At 41.2% G+C, this 18011-nt stretch overlaps 1 protein-coding gene across 3 annotated transcripts in view; it reads left to right on the top strand.

Moving 5' to 3' along the window:
• The window catches only part of ZFYVE9 (zinc finger FYVE-type containing 9), a 227687-nt gene that overhangs the window by 99188 nt on the left and 110488 nt on the right, over positions 1 to 18011 (top strand). For all 3 annotated transcript variants that reach the window (XM_053693478.1, XM_053693477.1, XM_053693479.1), the window contains exons 4-5: positions 14239 to 14338; positions 15513 to 15689. In XM_053693478.1, the coding sequence (XP_053549453.1) occupies positions 14239 to 14338; positions 15513 to 15689 (277 nt within the window). The remainder of the gene's footprint in view (positions 1 to 14238; positions 14339 to 15512; positions 15690 to 18011) is intronic.

The following is an 18011-nucleotide window of genomic DNA, read 5'->3' as shown; positions in this document are numbered from 1 at the left end:
TTCCTCTCTGAACAAGGAACACAGCAACCCCAGACGATCGTTTCGGTCTTCATTGGGCCTCATCAGTGAAGGCCGAAACAATCATCTGGGGTTGCTGTGTTCCTTGTTCAGAGAGGAATTGCCTGGTATTTTGGCGCTGGACTGACCGTAATAGGCGGGATCAGACTGATATACTACAGGAAAGTTCTACTCTGTGAAAAGCATTACTGGGCTAAAAAGCTGCACCCAGGTGGTAAATCGCCATAGAACAGGCTAACAATGGTATTGAGCCAGTTGTTCGTTCCTGTGAGTGCACTTCTTTCTGTGTATATATATATATATATATATATATATATATATATATATATATCTCAATGTAGAAAAGGGTCAAGCACTCACGTCACTCAAAGTCCAGTGCCCCGGGTGCAGTCCTGAAACATATGGGTATTTATTCCCACTAACGGTAACGTGACGGGGTGACCCCGAAACGTTACCGTTACTGGGAATACATACCCATGTGTTATAGAAGACCCCGTGAGTGTACCTTTTTTGATATATATATATTGTATATATTTATTCATATTATATTCTCCACAGGACCTTTTTAGCGGGTGCACTACCCGGCTGATTTTACTGCCGGTGTTCTGTAATATTTGCCTACTGTGTTACGTTTTCCTACCTATGTAACTACGGCCAGATAGAGCACTTTCATATCCGCCATTTTTTTTCTCAAACGGAGGCTGATGTCAAAATATTGATCGTATGGTTATATTTGTCTGTTTTGAGTGCAGACCTCACTCAAACATAAAACATTAAAACATAATCAAAAAATATTATCGCCTAGATTTAGAGTTCTGCGTTAGCCGTCAAAATCAGGGGTCCTAACGCTGGTTTTGGCCGCCCGCTGGTATTTAGAGTCAGTCAGGAAAGGGTCTAACGCTCACTTTCCAGCCGCGACTTTTCCATACCGCAGATCCCCCTACGCCAATTGCGTATCCTATCTTTTCAATGGGATCTTTCTAACGCCGGTATTTAGAGTCTTGGCTGAAGTAACGACAAAACTCCAGCCGCAGAGAAACAGGAGTTAAGAGCTTTCTGGGCTAACGCTGGTTCATAAAGCTCTTAACTACTGTGCTCTAAAGTACACTAACACCCATAAACTACCTATGTACCCCTAAACCGAGGCCTCCCACATCGCCGCCACTCTATTAATTTTTTTAAACCCCTAATCTGCCGACCGCACACCGCTGCAACCTACTATCCCTATGTGCCCCTAACACCGCCGACACCTACATAATATTTATTAACCCCTAATCTGCCCCCCCCCCCCAACGTCGCTGCTACCTACCTACAATTAATAACCCCTAATCTGCCGACCGGACCTCACCGCTACTCTAATAAATGTATTAACCCCTAAAGCTAAATCTAACCCTAACCCTAACACCCCCCTAAGTTAAATATAATTTTTATCTAACGAAATAAAATAATTCTTATTGAATAAATTATTCCTATTTAAAGCTAAATACTTACCTGTAAAATAAACCCTAATATAGCTACAATATAAATAATAATTATATTGTAGCTATTTTAGGGGTTATATTTATTTTACAGGCAACTTTGTATTTATTTTAACCAGGTACAATAGCTATTAAATAGTTAATAACCATTTAATAGCTACCTAGTTAAAATAATTACAAAATTACCTGTAAAATAAATCCTAACCTAAGTTACAATTAAACCTAACACTACACTATCAATAAATAAATTAAATACAAATACCTACTAATAAATACAAATAAATACACTAACTAAAGTACAAAAAATAAAAAAAGAACTAAGTTCAAAAAATAAAAAAATAATTTACAAACATTATAAAAATATTACAACAATTTTAAGCTAATTACACCTACTCTAAGCCCCCTAATAAAATAACAAAGCCCCCAAAATAAAAAAATGCCCTACACTATTCTAAAATAAAATTTAAAAAGCTCTTTTACCTTACCAGCCCTTAAAAGGGCCTTTTGCGGGGCATGCCCCAAAGAATTCTGCTCTTTTGCCTGTAAAAAAAAACATACAATACCCTTCCCCCCAACATTACAACCCACCACCCACATACCCCTAATCTAACCCAAACCCCCTTAAATGAACCTAACACTAAGTCCCTGAAGATCTTCCTACCTTATCTTCACCACACCGGGTATCACCGATCCGTCCAGAAGAGGGTCCGAAGTCTTCCTCCTATCTGGGCGATGTCTTCATCCAAGCGGGGGCTGAAGAGGTCCGTCATCCGGCTGAAGTCTTCATCCAAGCGGGGGCTGAAGAGGTCCATCATCCAGCTAAAGTCTTCATCCAAGCGGGGGCTGAAGAGGTCCATCATGCGGCTGAAGTCTTCATCCAAGCGGGGGCTGAAGAGGTCCATCATCCGGCTGAAGTCTTCATCCAAGCGGGGGCTGAAGAGGTCCATCATCCGGCTGATGTCTTCTATCAAGCGGCATCTTCAATCTTCTTTCTTCCGGCTCCATCTTCATCCCGCCGACGCAGAACATCCTTCCTCCACGATGAACTCCCGACGAATGAAGGTCCCTTTAAGGGACATCATCCAAGATGGCGTCCCTCGAATTCCGATTGGCTGATAGGATTCTATCAGCCAATCGGAATTAAGGTAGGAAAATTCACCACGCCGGGTATCACCGATCCGTCCAGAAGAGGGTCCGAAGTCTTCCTCCTATCTGGGCGATGTCTTCATCCAAGCGGGGGCTGAAGAGGTCCATCATCCGGCTGAAGTCTTCATCCAAGCGGGGGCTGAAGAGGTCCATCATCCAGCTGAAGTCTTCATCCAAGCGGGGGCTGAAGAGGTCCATCATCCGGCTGAAGTCTTAATCCAAGCGGGGGCTGAAGAGGTCCATCATCCGGCTGAAGTCTTCATCCAAGCGGGGGCTGAAGAGGTCCATCATCCAGCTGAAGTCTTCATCCAAGCGGGGGCTGAAGAGGTCCATCATCCGGCGGAAGTCTTCATCCAAGCGGGGGCTGAAGAGGTCCATCATCCGGCTGATGTCTTCTATCAAGCGGCATCTTCAATCTTCTTTCTTCCGGCTCCATCTTCATCCCGCCGACGCGGAACATCCTTCCTCCACGATGAACTCCCGACAAATGAAGGTCCCTTTTAAGGGACGTCATCCAAGATGGCGTCCCTCGAATTCCGATTGGCTGATAGGATTCTATCAGCCAATCGGAATTAAGGTAGGAAAATTCACCACGCCGGGTATCACCGATCCGTCCAGAAGAGGGTCCGAAGTCTTCCTCCTATCTGGGCGATGTCTTCATCCAAGCGGGGGCTGAAGAGGTCCATCATCCGGCTGAAGTCTTCATCCAAGCGGGGGCTGAAGAGGTCCATCATCCGGCTGAAGTCTTCATCCAAGCGGGGGCTGAAGAGGTCCATCATCCAGCTGAAGTCTTCATCCAAGTGGGGGCTGAAGAGGTCCATCATCCGGCTGAAGTCTTCATCCAAGCGGGGGCTGAAGAGGTCCATCATCCGGCTGAAGTCTTCATCCAAGCGGGGGCTGAAGAGGTCCATCATCCGGCTGAAGTCTTCTATCAAGCGGCATCTTCAATCTTCTTTCTTCCGGCTCCATCTTCATCCCGCCGACGCGGAACATCCTTCCTCCACGATGAACTCCCGACGAATGAAGGTCCCTTTAAGGGACGTCATCCAAGATGGCGTCCCTCGAATTCCGATTGGCTGATAGGATTCTATCAGCCAATCGGAATTAAGGTAGGAAAATTCTGATTGGCTGATGGAATCAGCCAATCAGATTCAAGTTCAATCCGATTGGCTGATCCAATCAGCCAATCAGATTGAGCTCACATTCTATTGGCTGTTCCGATCAGCCAATAGAATGCAAGCTCAATCTGATTGGCGTTGGCGGGATGACGATGGAGCCGGAAGAAAGAAGATTGAAGATGCCGCTTGATAGAAGACTTCAGCCGGTTGATGGACCTCTTCAGCCCCCGCTTGGATGAAGACTTCAGCCGGATGATGGACCTCTTCAGCCCCCGCTTGGATGTAGACATCACCCGTATAGGAGGAAGACTTCGGACCCTCTTCTGGACGGATCGGTGTTACACGGTGTGGTGAAGATAAGGTAGGAAGATCTTCAGGGGCTTAGTGTTAGGTTTATTTAAGGGGGGTTTGGGTTAGATTAGGGGTATGTGGGTGGTGGGTTGTAATGTTGGGGGGGGTATTGTATGTTTTTTTTTTACAGGCAAAAGAGCAGAATTCTTTGGGGCATGCCCCGCAAAAGGCCCTTTTAAGGGCTGGTAAGGTAAAAGAGCTTTTCAATTTTTATTTTAGAATAGGGTAGGGCATTTTTTTATTTTGGGGGCTTTGTTATTTTATTAGGGGGCTTAGAGTAGGTGTAATTAGCTTAAAATTGTTGTAATATTTTTATAATGTTTGTAAATTATTTTTTTATTTTTTGTAACAGTTCTTTTTTTATTTTTTGTACTTTAGTTAGTGTATTTGTATTTAATTTATTGATAGTGTAGTGTTAGGTTTAATTGTAACTTAGGTTAGGATTTATTTTACAGGTAATTTTGTAATTATTTTAACTAGGTAGCTATTAAATAGTTATTAACTATTTAATAGCTATTGTACCTGGTTTAAATAAATACAAAGTTGCCTGTAAAATAAATATTAATCCTAAAATAGCTACAATATAATTATTATTTATATTGTAGCTATATTAGGGTTTATTTTACAGGTAAGTATTTAGCTTTAAATAGGAATAATTTATTTAATAAGATTTATTTTATTTCGTTAGATAAAAATTATATTTAACTTAGGGGGGTGTTAGTGTTAGGGTTAGCCTTAGCTTTAGGGGTTAATACATTTATTAGAGTAGCGGTGAGGTCCGGTCGGCAGATTAGGGGTTAATAATTGTAGGTAGGTAGCGGCGACGTTGGGGGGCAGATTAGGGGGTAATAAATATAATATAGGGTTCGGCGGGGGTGAGGGGCAGCAGATTAGGGGTTCATAGGGATAATGTAGGTTGCGGCAGTGTACGGAGCGGCAGATTAGGGGTTAATAATAATATGCAGGGGTCAGCGATAGCGGGGGCGGCAGATTAGAGGTTAATAAGTGTAAGGTTAGGGGTGTTTAGACTCGGGGTACATGTTAAGGTGTTAGGTGCAGACATAGGAAGTGTTTCCCCATAGGAAACAATGGGGCTGCGTTAGGAGCTGAACGCTGCTTTTTTGCAGGTGTTAGGTTTTTTTTCAGCTCAAACGGCCCCATTGTTTCCTATGGGGGAATCGTGCACGAGCACGTTTTTGAAGCTGGCCGCGTCCGTAAGCACCGCTGGTATTGAGAGTTGCAGTGGCGGTAAATTATGCTCTACGCTCCCTTTTTGGAGCCTAACGCAGCCCTTCTGTGAACTCTAAATACCAGCGGTATTTAAAAGGTGTGGGGGAAAAAATACACGCGTAGCTAACGCACCCCTTTGGCCGCAGATCTCTAAATCTAGCCGTATGTATGTTATTAGCTTGTGATGAAAGTATTACTTTTATAAATGTAGTTTTTCAGGGTACAGATATGTTTAGATTATTTTCTCTTGTAAGATGTATCGAGTCCACGGATTCATCCTTACTTGTGGGATATTCTCCTTCCCAACAGGAAGTGGCAAAGAGAGCACCCACAGCAGAGCTGTCTATATAGCTCCCCCTTAGCTCCACCCCCCAGTCATTCTCTTTGCCTACTCTAAGAAACTAGGAAGGGCAGAGCGAGTGTGGTGACAAAAATGTTAGTTTTTTTATTTCTCAAGCAAAAGTTTGTTATTTTAAATGGTACCGGTGTGTACTATTTACTCTCTGGCAGAAAAGGGATGAAGATTTCTGCAAGGAGGATGATGATCTTAGCACTTTGTAACTAAGATCCACTGCTGTTCTCACAAGGGCTGAAGAGTACAGGAAAATTTCAGTTGGGGGAACGGTTTGCATGCTAAGCTGCATATGAGGTATGTTCAGTCTATATTTTTTCTAGACAGACTGTGTTAATTCTAGAAAAGGCTGGCAATATTTCCATGAGGGAAGGGTAAGCTGTATTCAGACACTTGGATAGGAATTTCAGCTTGCATGAAGGGCTCATTAGTTACTGGTGACACTGTTAGGAAAAAACGTTTTTGTTTATTCAGTAAATGATGCAATTATAACGTTTTTTTGATGGGACTTAAGGGGTCATTGTGGCTTGTTTTTGGTTTTTTTAACCCACATGGTTAATTAAGAGACACTCTGGTGTTTTTCTGGTAGGCCTCAAAACATCGAGTGAGGTGGGAGGGGCCTATTTTCACGCCTCAGTTGCGCAGTTTCTTTTCCTCAGCGACATCTAACTGCTTCTCCAGAGGTTCCTGCTGTGTTTGAGGGCTGTAAAAGAAGTTTTTTTCCCCACAAATCGTTCTGAAGGGCAGGTAGGAGCCACAGCAGTGCTGTGGCAAGGTGCTGAAAGTCCTTTTTACCGGTTTTGACGTTTTTTCAATCCGATTTGGTCATTAAGGGGTTAATTGTTTATTTGCATAGCTGTGCAAAGTTACTAAGGCTTCATGCTACTGTAAATATTTCGTTACGTTTACTGCTTTTTTACACTGTTTTGCAGAATTTGTGCAGTTTTTTTTTTCTCTTAAAGGCACAGTACCGTTTTAATTCTAAGTGTTATTTACTTTGATTACAGTGTTTTCCAAGCTTGCTTGTTACATTACTATCCTGTTTAACATGTCTGACACCAAGGAAAATCCTTGTTCAATATGTTTGGAAGCCATTGTGGAACCCCCTCTTAGAATGTGTCCCAATTGTACTGATATGTCTATAAGCTATAAAGAACATATATTAGCACTTAAAAATAGAGCAATAGATGATTCTCAGTCAGAAGTAAATGAGGGTTCGCTGAGCCGTCTGACGCTTTAGTAGCCGTATCTGATATGCCCTCACAATGCTTTGAAGTAGGGGTGAGGGATTTGTTATCTGAGGGAGAAATTTCTGATTCAGGAAAGACGCTTCCTCAGACAGATTCTGATATGACGGCCTTTAAATTTAAGCTTGAACACCTCCGCTTATTGCTCAGGGAGGTATGAGCGACTCTAGATGATTGTGACCCAATAGTGGTTCCAGAGAAATTGTGTAAAATGGATAAATACTTAGAGGTTCCTGTTTACACTGATGTTTTTTCCAGTCCCTAAGAGGATTGTGAATATTATTACTAAGGAGTGGTATACACCAGGTATTCCGTTCACTCCCCCTCCTGTTTTTATGAAAATGTTTCCCATATCTAACACCATGCAGGACTCGTGGCAGACAGTTCCTAAGGTGGAGGGAGCTATTTCTACTCTGTCTAAGCGTACAACTATACCTATCGAAGACAGTTGTGCTTTCAAAGATCCTATGGATAAAGAATTAGAGGGTCTCCTGAAGAAGATTTTTGTTCATCAAGGTTTTTCTCTCCAACCTATTGCGTGCATTGTTCCTGTAAGTACTGCAGCTGCTTTTTGGGTTGAGGCTCTAGACGAGGCTCTTCAGATGGAGACTCCATTAGAGGAGATTATGGACCGAATTAAGGCCCTTAAGTTGGCTAATTCTTTTATTACAGATGCCGCATTTCAACTGGCTAAATTAGCGGCAAAGAATTCAGGTTTTGCCATTTTACCACGCAGGGCGTTATGGCTTAAGTCCTGGTCTGCTGATGTGTCATCTAAATCTAAACTTTTGAACATCCCTTTCAAAGGAAGGACCCTATTCGGGCCTGAACTGAAAGAGATTATTTCAGACATCACTGGAGGGAAAAGTTCATGCCCTCCCTCAGGATAGATCAAATAAGATGAGGACCAAACAAAATAATTTTCGTTCCTTTCGGAACTTTAAGAGTGGTCCCGCTTCAGCTTCCTCTGCTGCAAAGCAAGAGGGGAATTTTGCCCAATCCAAGTCAGTCTGGAGACCTAACCAGGCTTGGAACAAGGGTAAACAGGCCAAGAAGCCTGCAGCTGCCTCTATGACAGCATGAAGGGGTAGCCCCCGATCTGGGACCGGATCTAGTAGGGGGCAGACTCTCTCTCTTCGCTCAGGCTTGGGCAAGAGATGTTCACAATCACTGGGCTTTAGAAATTGTGTCCCAGGGATATCTTCTGGAATTCAAAGACTCCCTTCCAAGGGGGATATTTCACATTTCTCGATTGTCTGTAAACCAGACAAAGAGAGAGGCGTTCTTACGCTGTGTAGAAGACCTACATACCATGGTCCGTGGACTTAAAGGATGCGTTTCTACACATCCCTATTCACAGAAATCATCATCAATTTCTCAGATTCGCCTTTCTAAACAGGCATTACTAGTTTGTGGCCCTTCCCTTTGGGTTGGCCACGGCTCCTAGAATTTTCACAAAGGTGCTAGGGTTCCTTCTGGCAGTTCTACGACCACGGGGCATAGCAGTGGCGCCTTATCTAGACGACATCTTAATTCAGGCGTCGACTTTCCAGCTAGCCAAGTCTCACACGGACATCGTGTTGGCTTTTCTGAGATCTCACAGGTGGAAGGTGAACATAAAAAAGAGTTCTCTCTTCCCTCTTACAAGAGTTTCCTTTCTAGGGACTCTGATAGATTCGGTAGAAATGAAAATATTTCTGACGAAGGTCAGAAAATCAAAACTCTTAACCACTTGCCAAGCTCTTCATTCCATTCCTCGGCCATCAGTGGCTCAGTGTATGGAGGTAATCGGGATCATGGTAGCGGCAATGGACATAGTTCCTTTTGCCCGCCTACACCTCAGACCACTGCAACTATGCATGCTCAAACAGTGGAATGGGGATTATGCAGATTTATCTCCTCAACTGCATCTGGACCAGGAGACCAGAGATTCTCTTCTCTGGTGGTTGTCTCAGGACCACCTGTCTCAGGGAATGTACTTCCGCAGGCCAGAGTGGCTCATTGTAACGACAGATGCCAGCCTGCTAGGCTGGGGTGCAGTCTGGAACTCCCTGAAAGCACAGGGCTTATGGTCTCGGGAGGAATCTCTTCTTCCGATAAACATTCTTGAACTGAGAGCGATATTTAATGCGCTTCAGGCGTGGCCTCAGCTTGCTGCGGCCAAATTCATCAGGTTTCAGTCGGACAACATCACGACTGTAGCTTATAGGTTGATGGAGGTAACCAAAATAATCTGATGGGCAGAGGATCACTGCTACCATCTCTCAGCAATCCACATCCCAGGAGTAGAGAACTTGGAGGCGGATTTCCTAAGTTGTCAGACTTTTCATCCGGGGGAGTGGGAACTCCCATCCGAAGATATTTGTCCAGCTGATTCAGCTATGGGACACACCAGAATTGGATCTGATTGCGTCCCGTCAGAATGCCAAACTTCCTTGTTACGGGTCCAGGTCCCGGGATCCCAAGGCGGTACTGATAGATGCTCTAGCAGTGCCTTGGTCCTTCAATCTGGCCTATGTATTTCCACCGTTTCCTCTCCTCCCATGTCTGGTTGCCAGAATCAAGCAGGAGGGAGCTTCGGTGATTCTGATAGCACCTGCGTGGCCACGCAGGACTTGGTATGCAGACCTAGTGGACATGTCCTCGGTTCCACCGTGGACTCTGCCAATGAGGCGGGACCTTCTAATCCAAGGTCCGTTCACGCATCCAAATCTAATTTCTCTGCGTCTGACTGCTTGGAGATTGAACGCCTGATTCTATCAAATCGTGGTTTCTCTGAGTCAGTCATTGATACCCTGATTCAGGCTAGAATGCCTGTCACCAGGAAGATCTATCATAAGATTTGGCGCAAATATCTTTATTGGTGTGAATCCAAAGGTTACTCGTGGGGTAAGATTAGGATTCCTAGAATATTGTCTTTTCTCCAAGAAGGTTTGGAGAAGGGATTATCAGCTAGTTCCCTAAAAGGGCAAGTATCTGCTTTGTCTATTCTACTACACAAACGTCTGGCAGATGTCCCAGATTTCAAGCATTTAGTCAGGCTTTGGTCAGAATTAAGCCTGTATTTAAAGGGACACTGAACCCAAATTTTTTCTTTCGTGATTCAGACAGAGCATGCAATTTCAAGTAACTTTCTAATTTACTCCTATTATCAAATTTTCTTCATTCACTTGCTATCTTTATTTGAAAACAAAGGCATCTAAGCTTCTTTTGTGGTTCAGGACTATGGAGAGCACTTTTTTATTGGTGGATGAATTTATCCACCAATCAACAAGAATAACCCAGGTTATTCACCAAAAATGGGCCGGCATCTAAACTTACATTCTTGCATTTCAAATAAAGATACCAAGAGAATGAAGAAAATGTGATAATAGGAGTAAATTAGAAAGTTGCTTAAAATTGCATGCTCTATCTGAATCACAAAAGAAAAAATTTGGTTTCAGCGTCCCTTTAAGCCTGTTGCTCCACCTTGGAACCTAAACTTAGTTCTTAAAGTTCTTCAAGGGGTTCCGTTTGAACCTATGCATTCCATAGATATTAGGTTTCTATCTTGGAAAGTTTTGTTTTTAGCAGCTATCTCTTCGGCTCAAAGAGTTTCTGAGCTATCTGCTTTACAATGTGATTCCCCTTACCTTGTTTTCCATGCAGATAAGGTGGTTTTGCGTACTAAACCTGGGTTTCTTCCTAAGGTTGTTTCTGATAAGAATATCAATCAAGAGATTGTTGTTCCTTCTCTGTGTCCTAATCCTTCATCAAAGAAGGAACGTCTGTTACACAATCTTGCTGTGGTTCGTGCTTTAAAGTTTTACTTACAAGCAACTAAAGATTTCCGTCAAACATCTTCATTGTTTGTTGTTTATTCTGGTAAACGGAGAGGTCAAAGGGCTACGGCTACCTCTCTTTCCTTTTGGCTGAAAAGCATCATCCGTTTAGCCTTTGAGACTGCTGGACAGCAGCCTCCTGAAAGAATTACTGCTCATTCTACTAGAGCTGTGGCTTCCACGTGGGCTTTTAAGAATGAGGCTTCTGTTGAACAGATTTGTAAGGCGGCAACTTGGTCTTCGCTTCATACTTTTTCCAAATTTTACAAATTCGATACTTTTGCTTCTTCGGAGGCTATTTTTGGGAGAAAGGTTCTACAAGCAGTGGTGCCTTCCGTTTAAGGTCCCTGTCTTGTCCCTCCCTTCATCCGTGTCCTAAAGCTTTGGTATTGGTATACCACAAGTAAGGATGAATCCGTGGACTCGCTACATCTTACAAGAGAAAACATAATTTATGCTTACCTGATAAATTTATTTCTCTTGTGATGTATCGAGTCCACGGCCCGCCCTGTTTTTTTAAGACAGGCATATATATTTTTATTTTAAAACTTTCAGTCACCACTGCACCCTATAGTTTCTCCTTTTTCTTCCTAGCCTTCGGTAAAATGATTAGGGGGTGGAGCTAAGGGGGGAGCTATATAGACAGCTCTGCTGTGGGTGCTCTCTTCCTGTTGGGAAGGAGAATATCCCACAAGTAAGGATGAATCCGTGGACTCGATATATCACAAGAGAAATAAATTTATCAGGTAAGCATAAATTATGTTTTTTTGTTACATAGCCTAAAAAATACATTTATAAAATTAACGCTGTCATTACAGACTAATACCATAAATAATATTTTGTGTTTATGTTTTAATTATTTGTTTCAGCGAGATCTGCACTGAAAACAGCCAAATATAACGTAGTCGGAAAATTATACAGAATCCGATCACTATTTTAACATCAGCCTCCTTTTAAAACAAATATGGCGGATATCAAAGTTCTCTATCTAGATGTAGGCAAACGCACTGAGCAGCTGAGAGGTGATGTTTCCAGCTCTTATCTAATAGCCGTGCAGGCCATCCAGCGCCAAGGCCGAAACGTCAGCTCTCAGGAAATAGCATTCTGCCCAGGGCTGCCTGAGCAGCTCAGTGCGGCGAACGCTTCAAACAAATAAAGGAACTTATGAAACAGCTATGGAAGAAAAAGGGTCACTAAAAGCTCTAGAGAATGGTCCATGGCTTGCAAACATGTGTGCATTTTTTAAAGGCATCCTTAAAGGGACAGTATAAAACAATTTTCACATAACTGCATGTAAATGACACTACTATAAAGAATAATATGCACAGATACTGATATAAAAAAAGCTTACTGCAAGTGGGGAAAAAGCAGACATTCCCCCCTTCCTCTGCATATGAAAAGATTCTTTACACAAACAGGAGCAAGCTGGAGTAGGTATACGTCGGTATTCTCCTAAAACTTTGGGGCTTGGTTAGGAGTCTGAAAATCAGAGCAATGTTATTTAAAAATAAGCAAAATTTATACATTTGAAAAAAAAAAAAAAAAGCAACAACCTGTATTGGCTATATAAATGGATCATCTACAAAATTTAGTGTATAATGTCCCTTTAAGCAGCACAGCTATATAGCCTGGGTAATCTGCATGTGTATTGTGCCACATTTTATAAACCACCAGTCATGCAGGAGATGTGGGATTTGCATCAGTGTTTTCATTTGGGAGAGGCTGCTAGTAGTATAAGCGGTGGAGAGATGCTATAGTCTACCAACTAAAGGGGGGGCTCCAGCAAAAGAAAGAATTGGTGGGTCTACTGGAGCATCATATCCCAGAACCTCCTATAGCGAGTAGCTCTGAGCCTTTAAATAGAACTACAGCAGATGTGATGGGGCACTCACCGGGCCACAGGTCTAAACCGCTGAGTGAGGAAGATGCTTGGAATATTTTGTGCTCTTTATAAGTAGTAACCTGCTCTAGCTATTATCTAACAAGAGTGTTTCCTCAGACATAGTTGTTGACTTTGGGCCCCAAGGTCTGTTCAACTAAACAGAGCTGGGTGCACCGTGTTTCAGTTATAGAAGAGAATTTATGTATATCACTCATGCTTTGTACTCATAATAATCTTAGTAGATTTATTGCTTATATGTATAGAAATGTTTTACCCCCAAGGGATCTTTATCAGTCCCAGTTGAATGCATTAACCCTTGGTATTTAGTGTGTCCAAGTAAGATATCTTAGGGTTTAATACATTGGCATACAGTTCTGCTTGTATCTGTTAAATCCTTATGGTGGAGTTTGTTTTTATGGAGTTGTGTTATGTATTATTGTAATTACTTTATCTGTTAGATGTAACAAGTCAAATATACTTATCCACTCACAAATGCATCCTAGGATCCACATTTTTTCGACCTGCGTCTCCACATGTATCCACCAAAGCACACTGACACACGTAGAAACACATGCTCACCCAGACATCTGCAATGCCATCCATAGATACCCAATACAACGTTCTCTACAGAAAATGTTGGAAGCTGGGTGGCATAATGAATAAGCCGGATGGGGCAAATTAATCATTTGAATTATTAATTTTTTTCTGTTATTTATAAATGTTTTGTAAGTTATCTAAAGCAGAAATGAATTGCATAATTTACCAAAAACGGATTTAAAAAGATAGATAATCCCTTTATTACCCATTCACCAGTTTTGCATAACCAATGCCGTTATAATTATACACTTTTTACCTCTGTGATTACCTTGTATCTAAGCCTCTGTAAATTACCCCCTTATATAAGTTCTTTTGACAGACTTGCATTTTAGCCAATCAGTGCTTACTCCTAGGTGACTTCTGGTGCGTGAGCTCAATGTTATCTATAAGACACATATGAACTAACGCCCTCTGGTGGTGAAAAACTGTCAAAATCTATTCACATTAGAGGCAGCCTTTAAGGTCTAAGAAATTAGCATATGAGCCTACCTAGGTTTAGCTTTCAACTAAGAATACTAAGAGAACAAAGCAAAATTGGTGATAAAAGTAAATAGCAAAGTTGTTTAAAATTACATGCACTATCTGAATCATGAAAGTTTATTTTGGACTTCACTGTCCCTTTAATGATGAAAGCATTTAATATTGGCTAATTTTAGCTTAATATTTGCATATATTTTATCTGGGTAGTCAGTAAATCGGACAGGTGGTGTGCCCATTAAATAGGTTCTGGGGAGAACACCGCAATAACACACATTCATCAACATTCATTCACACGTATTCAACCACATATATGTATCTGCTCATAGATTCACACTTATGTATCTACACTTACCTGCTCACATGTATCTATCTACACACGTGACCACACCAACATACATTCACCTTTCCAACCACCCACCCATCTATACCCAACCTGTACACACCTGCTCCTTTAATACATCCACATGACACCCATTACACATATATGAAGATAGATTTATTGTTGTCTTTTTCTGCAGGTTTTTTGTGCCGCGTGTTGCAGTCTCAAGTGCAAACTTCTCTATATGGACAAGAAGGAAGCCCGCGTTTGTGTTATTTGCCATTCTGTGCTTATTAAAGGTAACTTTATTACCTGGTGGTTAGAATTACCCCTCAGGGGCAGTACATATTGTGCATTGTGTGTGTGATGCAAGCTCTTCTGTCTGTTTCTTCTGCTATACAAATGACAATCTAATGACTAACAATGTGTGTAAGGGATGTCACACAGTATGTGTCTGTATCTATACAAATTACAATGTAATGAATGTAACAATGTGTGTAAGTGATGTCACACAGTATGTATCTGTATCTATACAAGTGACAATCTAATGACTGTAACAATGTGTGTAAGTGATGTCACACAGTATGTGTCTGTATCTATACAAATGACAATCTAATGACTGTAACAATGTGTGTATGTGATGTCACACAGTATGTATCTGTATCTATACAAGTGACAATCTAATGACTGTAACAATGTGTGTAAGTGATGTCACACAGTATGTGTCTGTATCTATACAAATGACAATCTAATGACTGTAACAATGTGTGTAAGTGATGTCACACAGTATGTATCTGTATCTATACAAATGACAATCTAATGACTGTAACAATGTGTGTAATTGATGTCACACAGTATGTATCTGTATCTATACAAATGACAATCTAATGACTGTAACAATGTGTGTAAGTGATGTCACACAGTATGTGTCTGTATCTATACAAGTGACAATCTAATGACTAACAATGTGTGTAAGTGATGTCACACAGTATGTGTCTGTATCTATACAAGTGACAATCTAATGACTGTAACAATGTGTATGTGATGTCACACAGTATGTGTCTGTATCTATACAAATGACAATCTAATGACTGTAACAATGTGTGTAAGTGATGTCACACAGTATGTATCTGTATCTATACAAATGACAATCTAATGACTGTAACAATGTGTAAGTGATGTCACACAGTATGTGTCTGTATCTATACAAGTGACAATCTAATGACTGTAACAATGTGTGTATGTGATGTCACACAGTATGTGTCTGTATCTATACAAGTGACATTCTAATGACTGTAACAATGTGTGTAAGTGATGTCACACAGTATGTATCTGTATCTATACAAGTGACAATCTAATGACTGTAACAATGTGTATGTGATGTCACACAGTATGTATCTGTATCTATACAAGTGACAATCTAATGACTGTAACAATGTGTATGTGATGTCACACAGTATGTGTCTGTTTCAGCTCAAGCTTTAGAGAACCGGCCAAGCACCATTGTACAATCACCAAACCCAAACAACCCTGCAGAGTATTGCTCTACAATCCCGCCCATGCAGCAGGCGCAGGCCTCTGGTGCCCTCAGCTCCCCACCTCTGACTGTTATGGTACCTGTGGGAGTTTTAAAGCACCCTGGAGTGGAAGGTAAGTTGGGAGCCTTTGGAAATTAATAGATAAACGGTAGACCATTAGCAATTCTTAGAGCAATTGGGGGCCCCTTTGCAATTAAAATGACCTTGTATTCTTGCACGGATTATGTGTTTCCATGAGAAAATAGTAAAATCTAATTTGATTCTGATATTGCAGTATCGGTCTTGTAGATCGTACGATTGCTCACTGGCTGATAAGGAAGTACGACTGTAAGAAAATATTAATTTATTGAGAGGAACAAAATTAATTACATTGTGAAATGCACTCTTTTAGATGAAGCAAAGAGAAATGTTTAGTACCATGTCTCTTTAAAGATCATTAATTCTGAGGGCACAGGACACACCATGTTTTATTATACACTTAAATGCACAAATGGGATGCTCTAATTTGTTAAAGTACAGTGTACTGTATTGCAGGTATCTCCTTAATGTATTTCCAATAACTTGTTATACCAGCTGCACCAGCTGCAGCGTTTAAAATGTATGGGGAATTGTTCCTTTAGGTATAATTTTGTATATGAAATAACTCTCTGCTAATTGAAACCACATCCCAATACAGTGGGTTGATCTTGTATGTAAAGAATACCTCGTTATGTTATCAGTCTAATTATTTACACAAAGTCCTTATCTTTTTTATTACTAGTACTTCTAGAGAGAAATGGAAAATGAACATTGTAGTACCTCACTGTCACAACATCCACTGGACCATTATTTATCTAAACCTTCTTTCTTCTGTTAAGTGTGATCAGTCCACGGGTCATCATTACTTCTGGGATATTACTCCTCCCCAACAGGAAGTGCAAGAGGATTCACCCAGCAGAGCTGCATATAGCTCCTCCCCTCTACGTCACTCCCAGTCATTCTCTTGCACCCAACGACTAGATAGGATGTGTGAGAGGACTATGGTGATTATACTTAGTTTTATATCTTCAATCAAAAGTTTGTTATTTTAAAATAGCACCGGAGTGTGTTATTACCTCTCTGGCAGAGTTTGAAGAAGAATCTACCAGAGTTTTTGCTATGATTTTAGCCGGAGTAGTTAAGATCATATTGCTGTTTCTCGGCCATCTGAGGAGAGGTAAACTTCAGATCAGGGGACAGCGGGCAGATGAATCTGCATAGAGGTATGTAGCAGCTTTTATTTTCTGACAATGGAATTGATGAGAAAATCCTGCCATACCGATATAATGTCATGTATGTATACTTTACACTTCAGTATTCTGGGGAATGGTACTTCACTAGAATTACACTGTAAGAATTACATAAAGCTGTTTAATAACTAGAAATTATGTTTAACGTTTTTGCTGGAATGTAAAATCGTTTTCATTTGCTGAGGTACTGAGTGAATAAATGTTTGGGCACTATTTTTCCACTTGGCAGTTGCTTAATCTTTTTTCTGACAGTTTCTGTTCTCTCTCACTGCTGTGTGTGAGGGGGAGGGGCCGTTTTTTGGCGCTTTTGCTACGCATCAAATATTTCAGTCAGCTGCTCATTGTATTTCCTGCATGATCCGGTTCATCTCTACAGAGCTCAGGGGTCTTCAAAACTTATTTTGAGGGAGGTAATTTCTCTCAGCAGAGCTGTGAGAATTATAGTTGACTGAGATAAAAAACGTTTATTCTGTAATTTGTTTCCTGCTTTCAGAATTTGTTATCTTTGCTAATGGGATTAAACCTTTGCTAAAGTTGTGTTGTTTACACTATAACTGTTTTCAATTTATTAATTTTCAACTGTCATAGATCTTCTGTGCTTCTTAAAGGCACAGTACGTTTTTAATATTATTCTAATTGAATTGTATTCCAAGTTGCAAGTTTATTTGCTAGTGTGTTAAACATGTCTGATTCAGAGGATGATACCTGTGTCATTTGTTGCAATGCCAAAGTGGAGCCCAATAGAAATTTATGTACTAACTGTATTGATGCTACTTTAAATAAAAGTCAATCTGTACAAATTGAACAAATTTCACCAAACAACGAGGGGAGAGTTATGCCGACTAACTCGCCTCACGTGTCAGTACCTGCATCTCCCGATCGGGAGGTGCGTGATATTGTAGCGCCGAGTACATCTGGGCGGCCATTACAAATCACATTACAGGATATGGCTACTGTTATGACTGAAGTTTTGGCTAAATTACCAGAACTAAGAGGTAAGCGTGATCACTCTGGGGTGAGAACAGAGTGCGCTGATAATATTAGGGCCATGTCAGACACTGCGTCACAGGTGGCAGAACATGAGGACGGAGAACTTCATTCTGTGGGTGACGGTTCTGATCCAAACAGACTGGATTCAGATATTTCAAATTTTAAATTTAAACTAG

The sequence above is a fragment of the Bombina bombina genome, chromosome 10, assembly GCF_027579735.1.
Source record: "Bombina bombina isolate aBomBom1 chromosome 10, aBomBom1.pri, whole genome shotgun sequence".
Taxonomy (NCBI): domain Eukaryota; kingdom Metazoa; phylum Chordata; class Amphibia; order Anura; family Bombinatoridae; genus Bombina; species Bombina bombina.
Note: the sequence above shows the minus strand (reverse complement) of the source record. Positions and strands in the feature narration are given on the sequence as shown.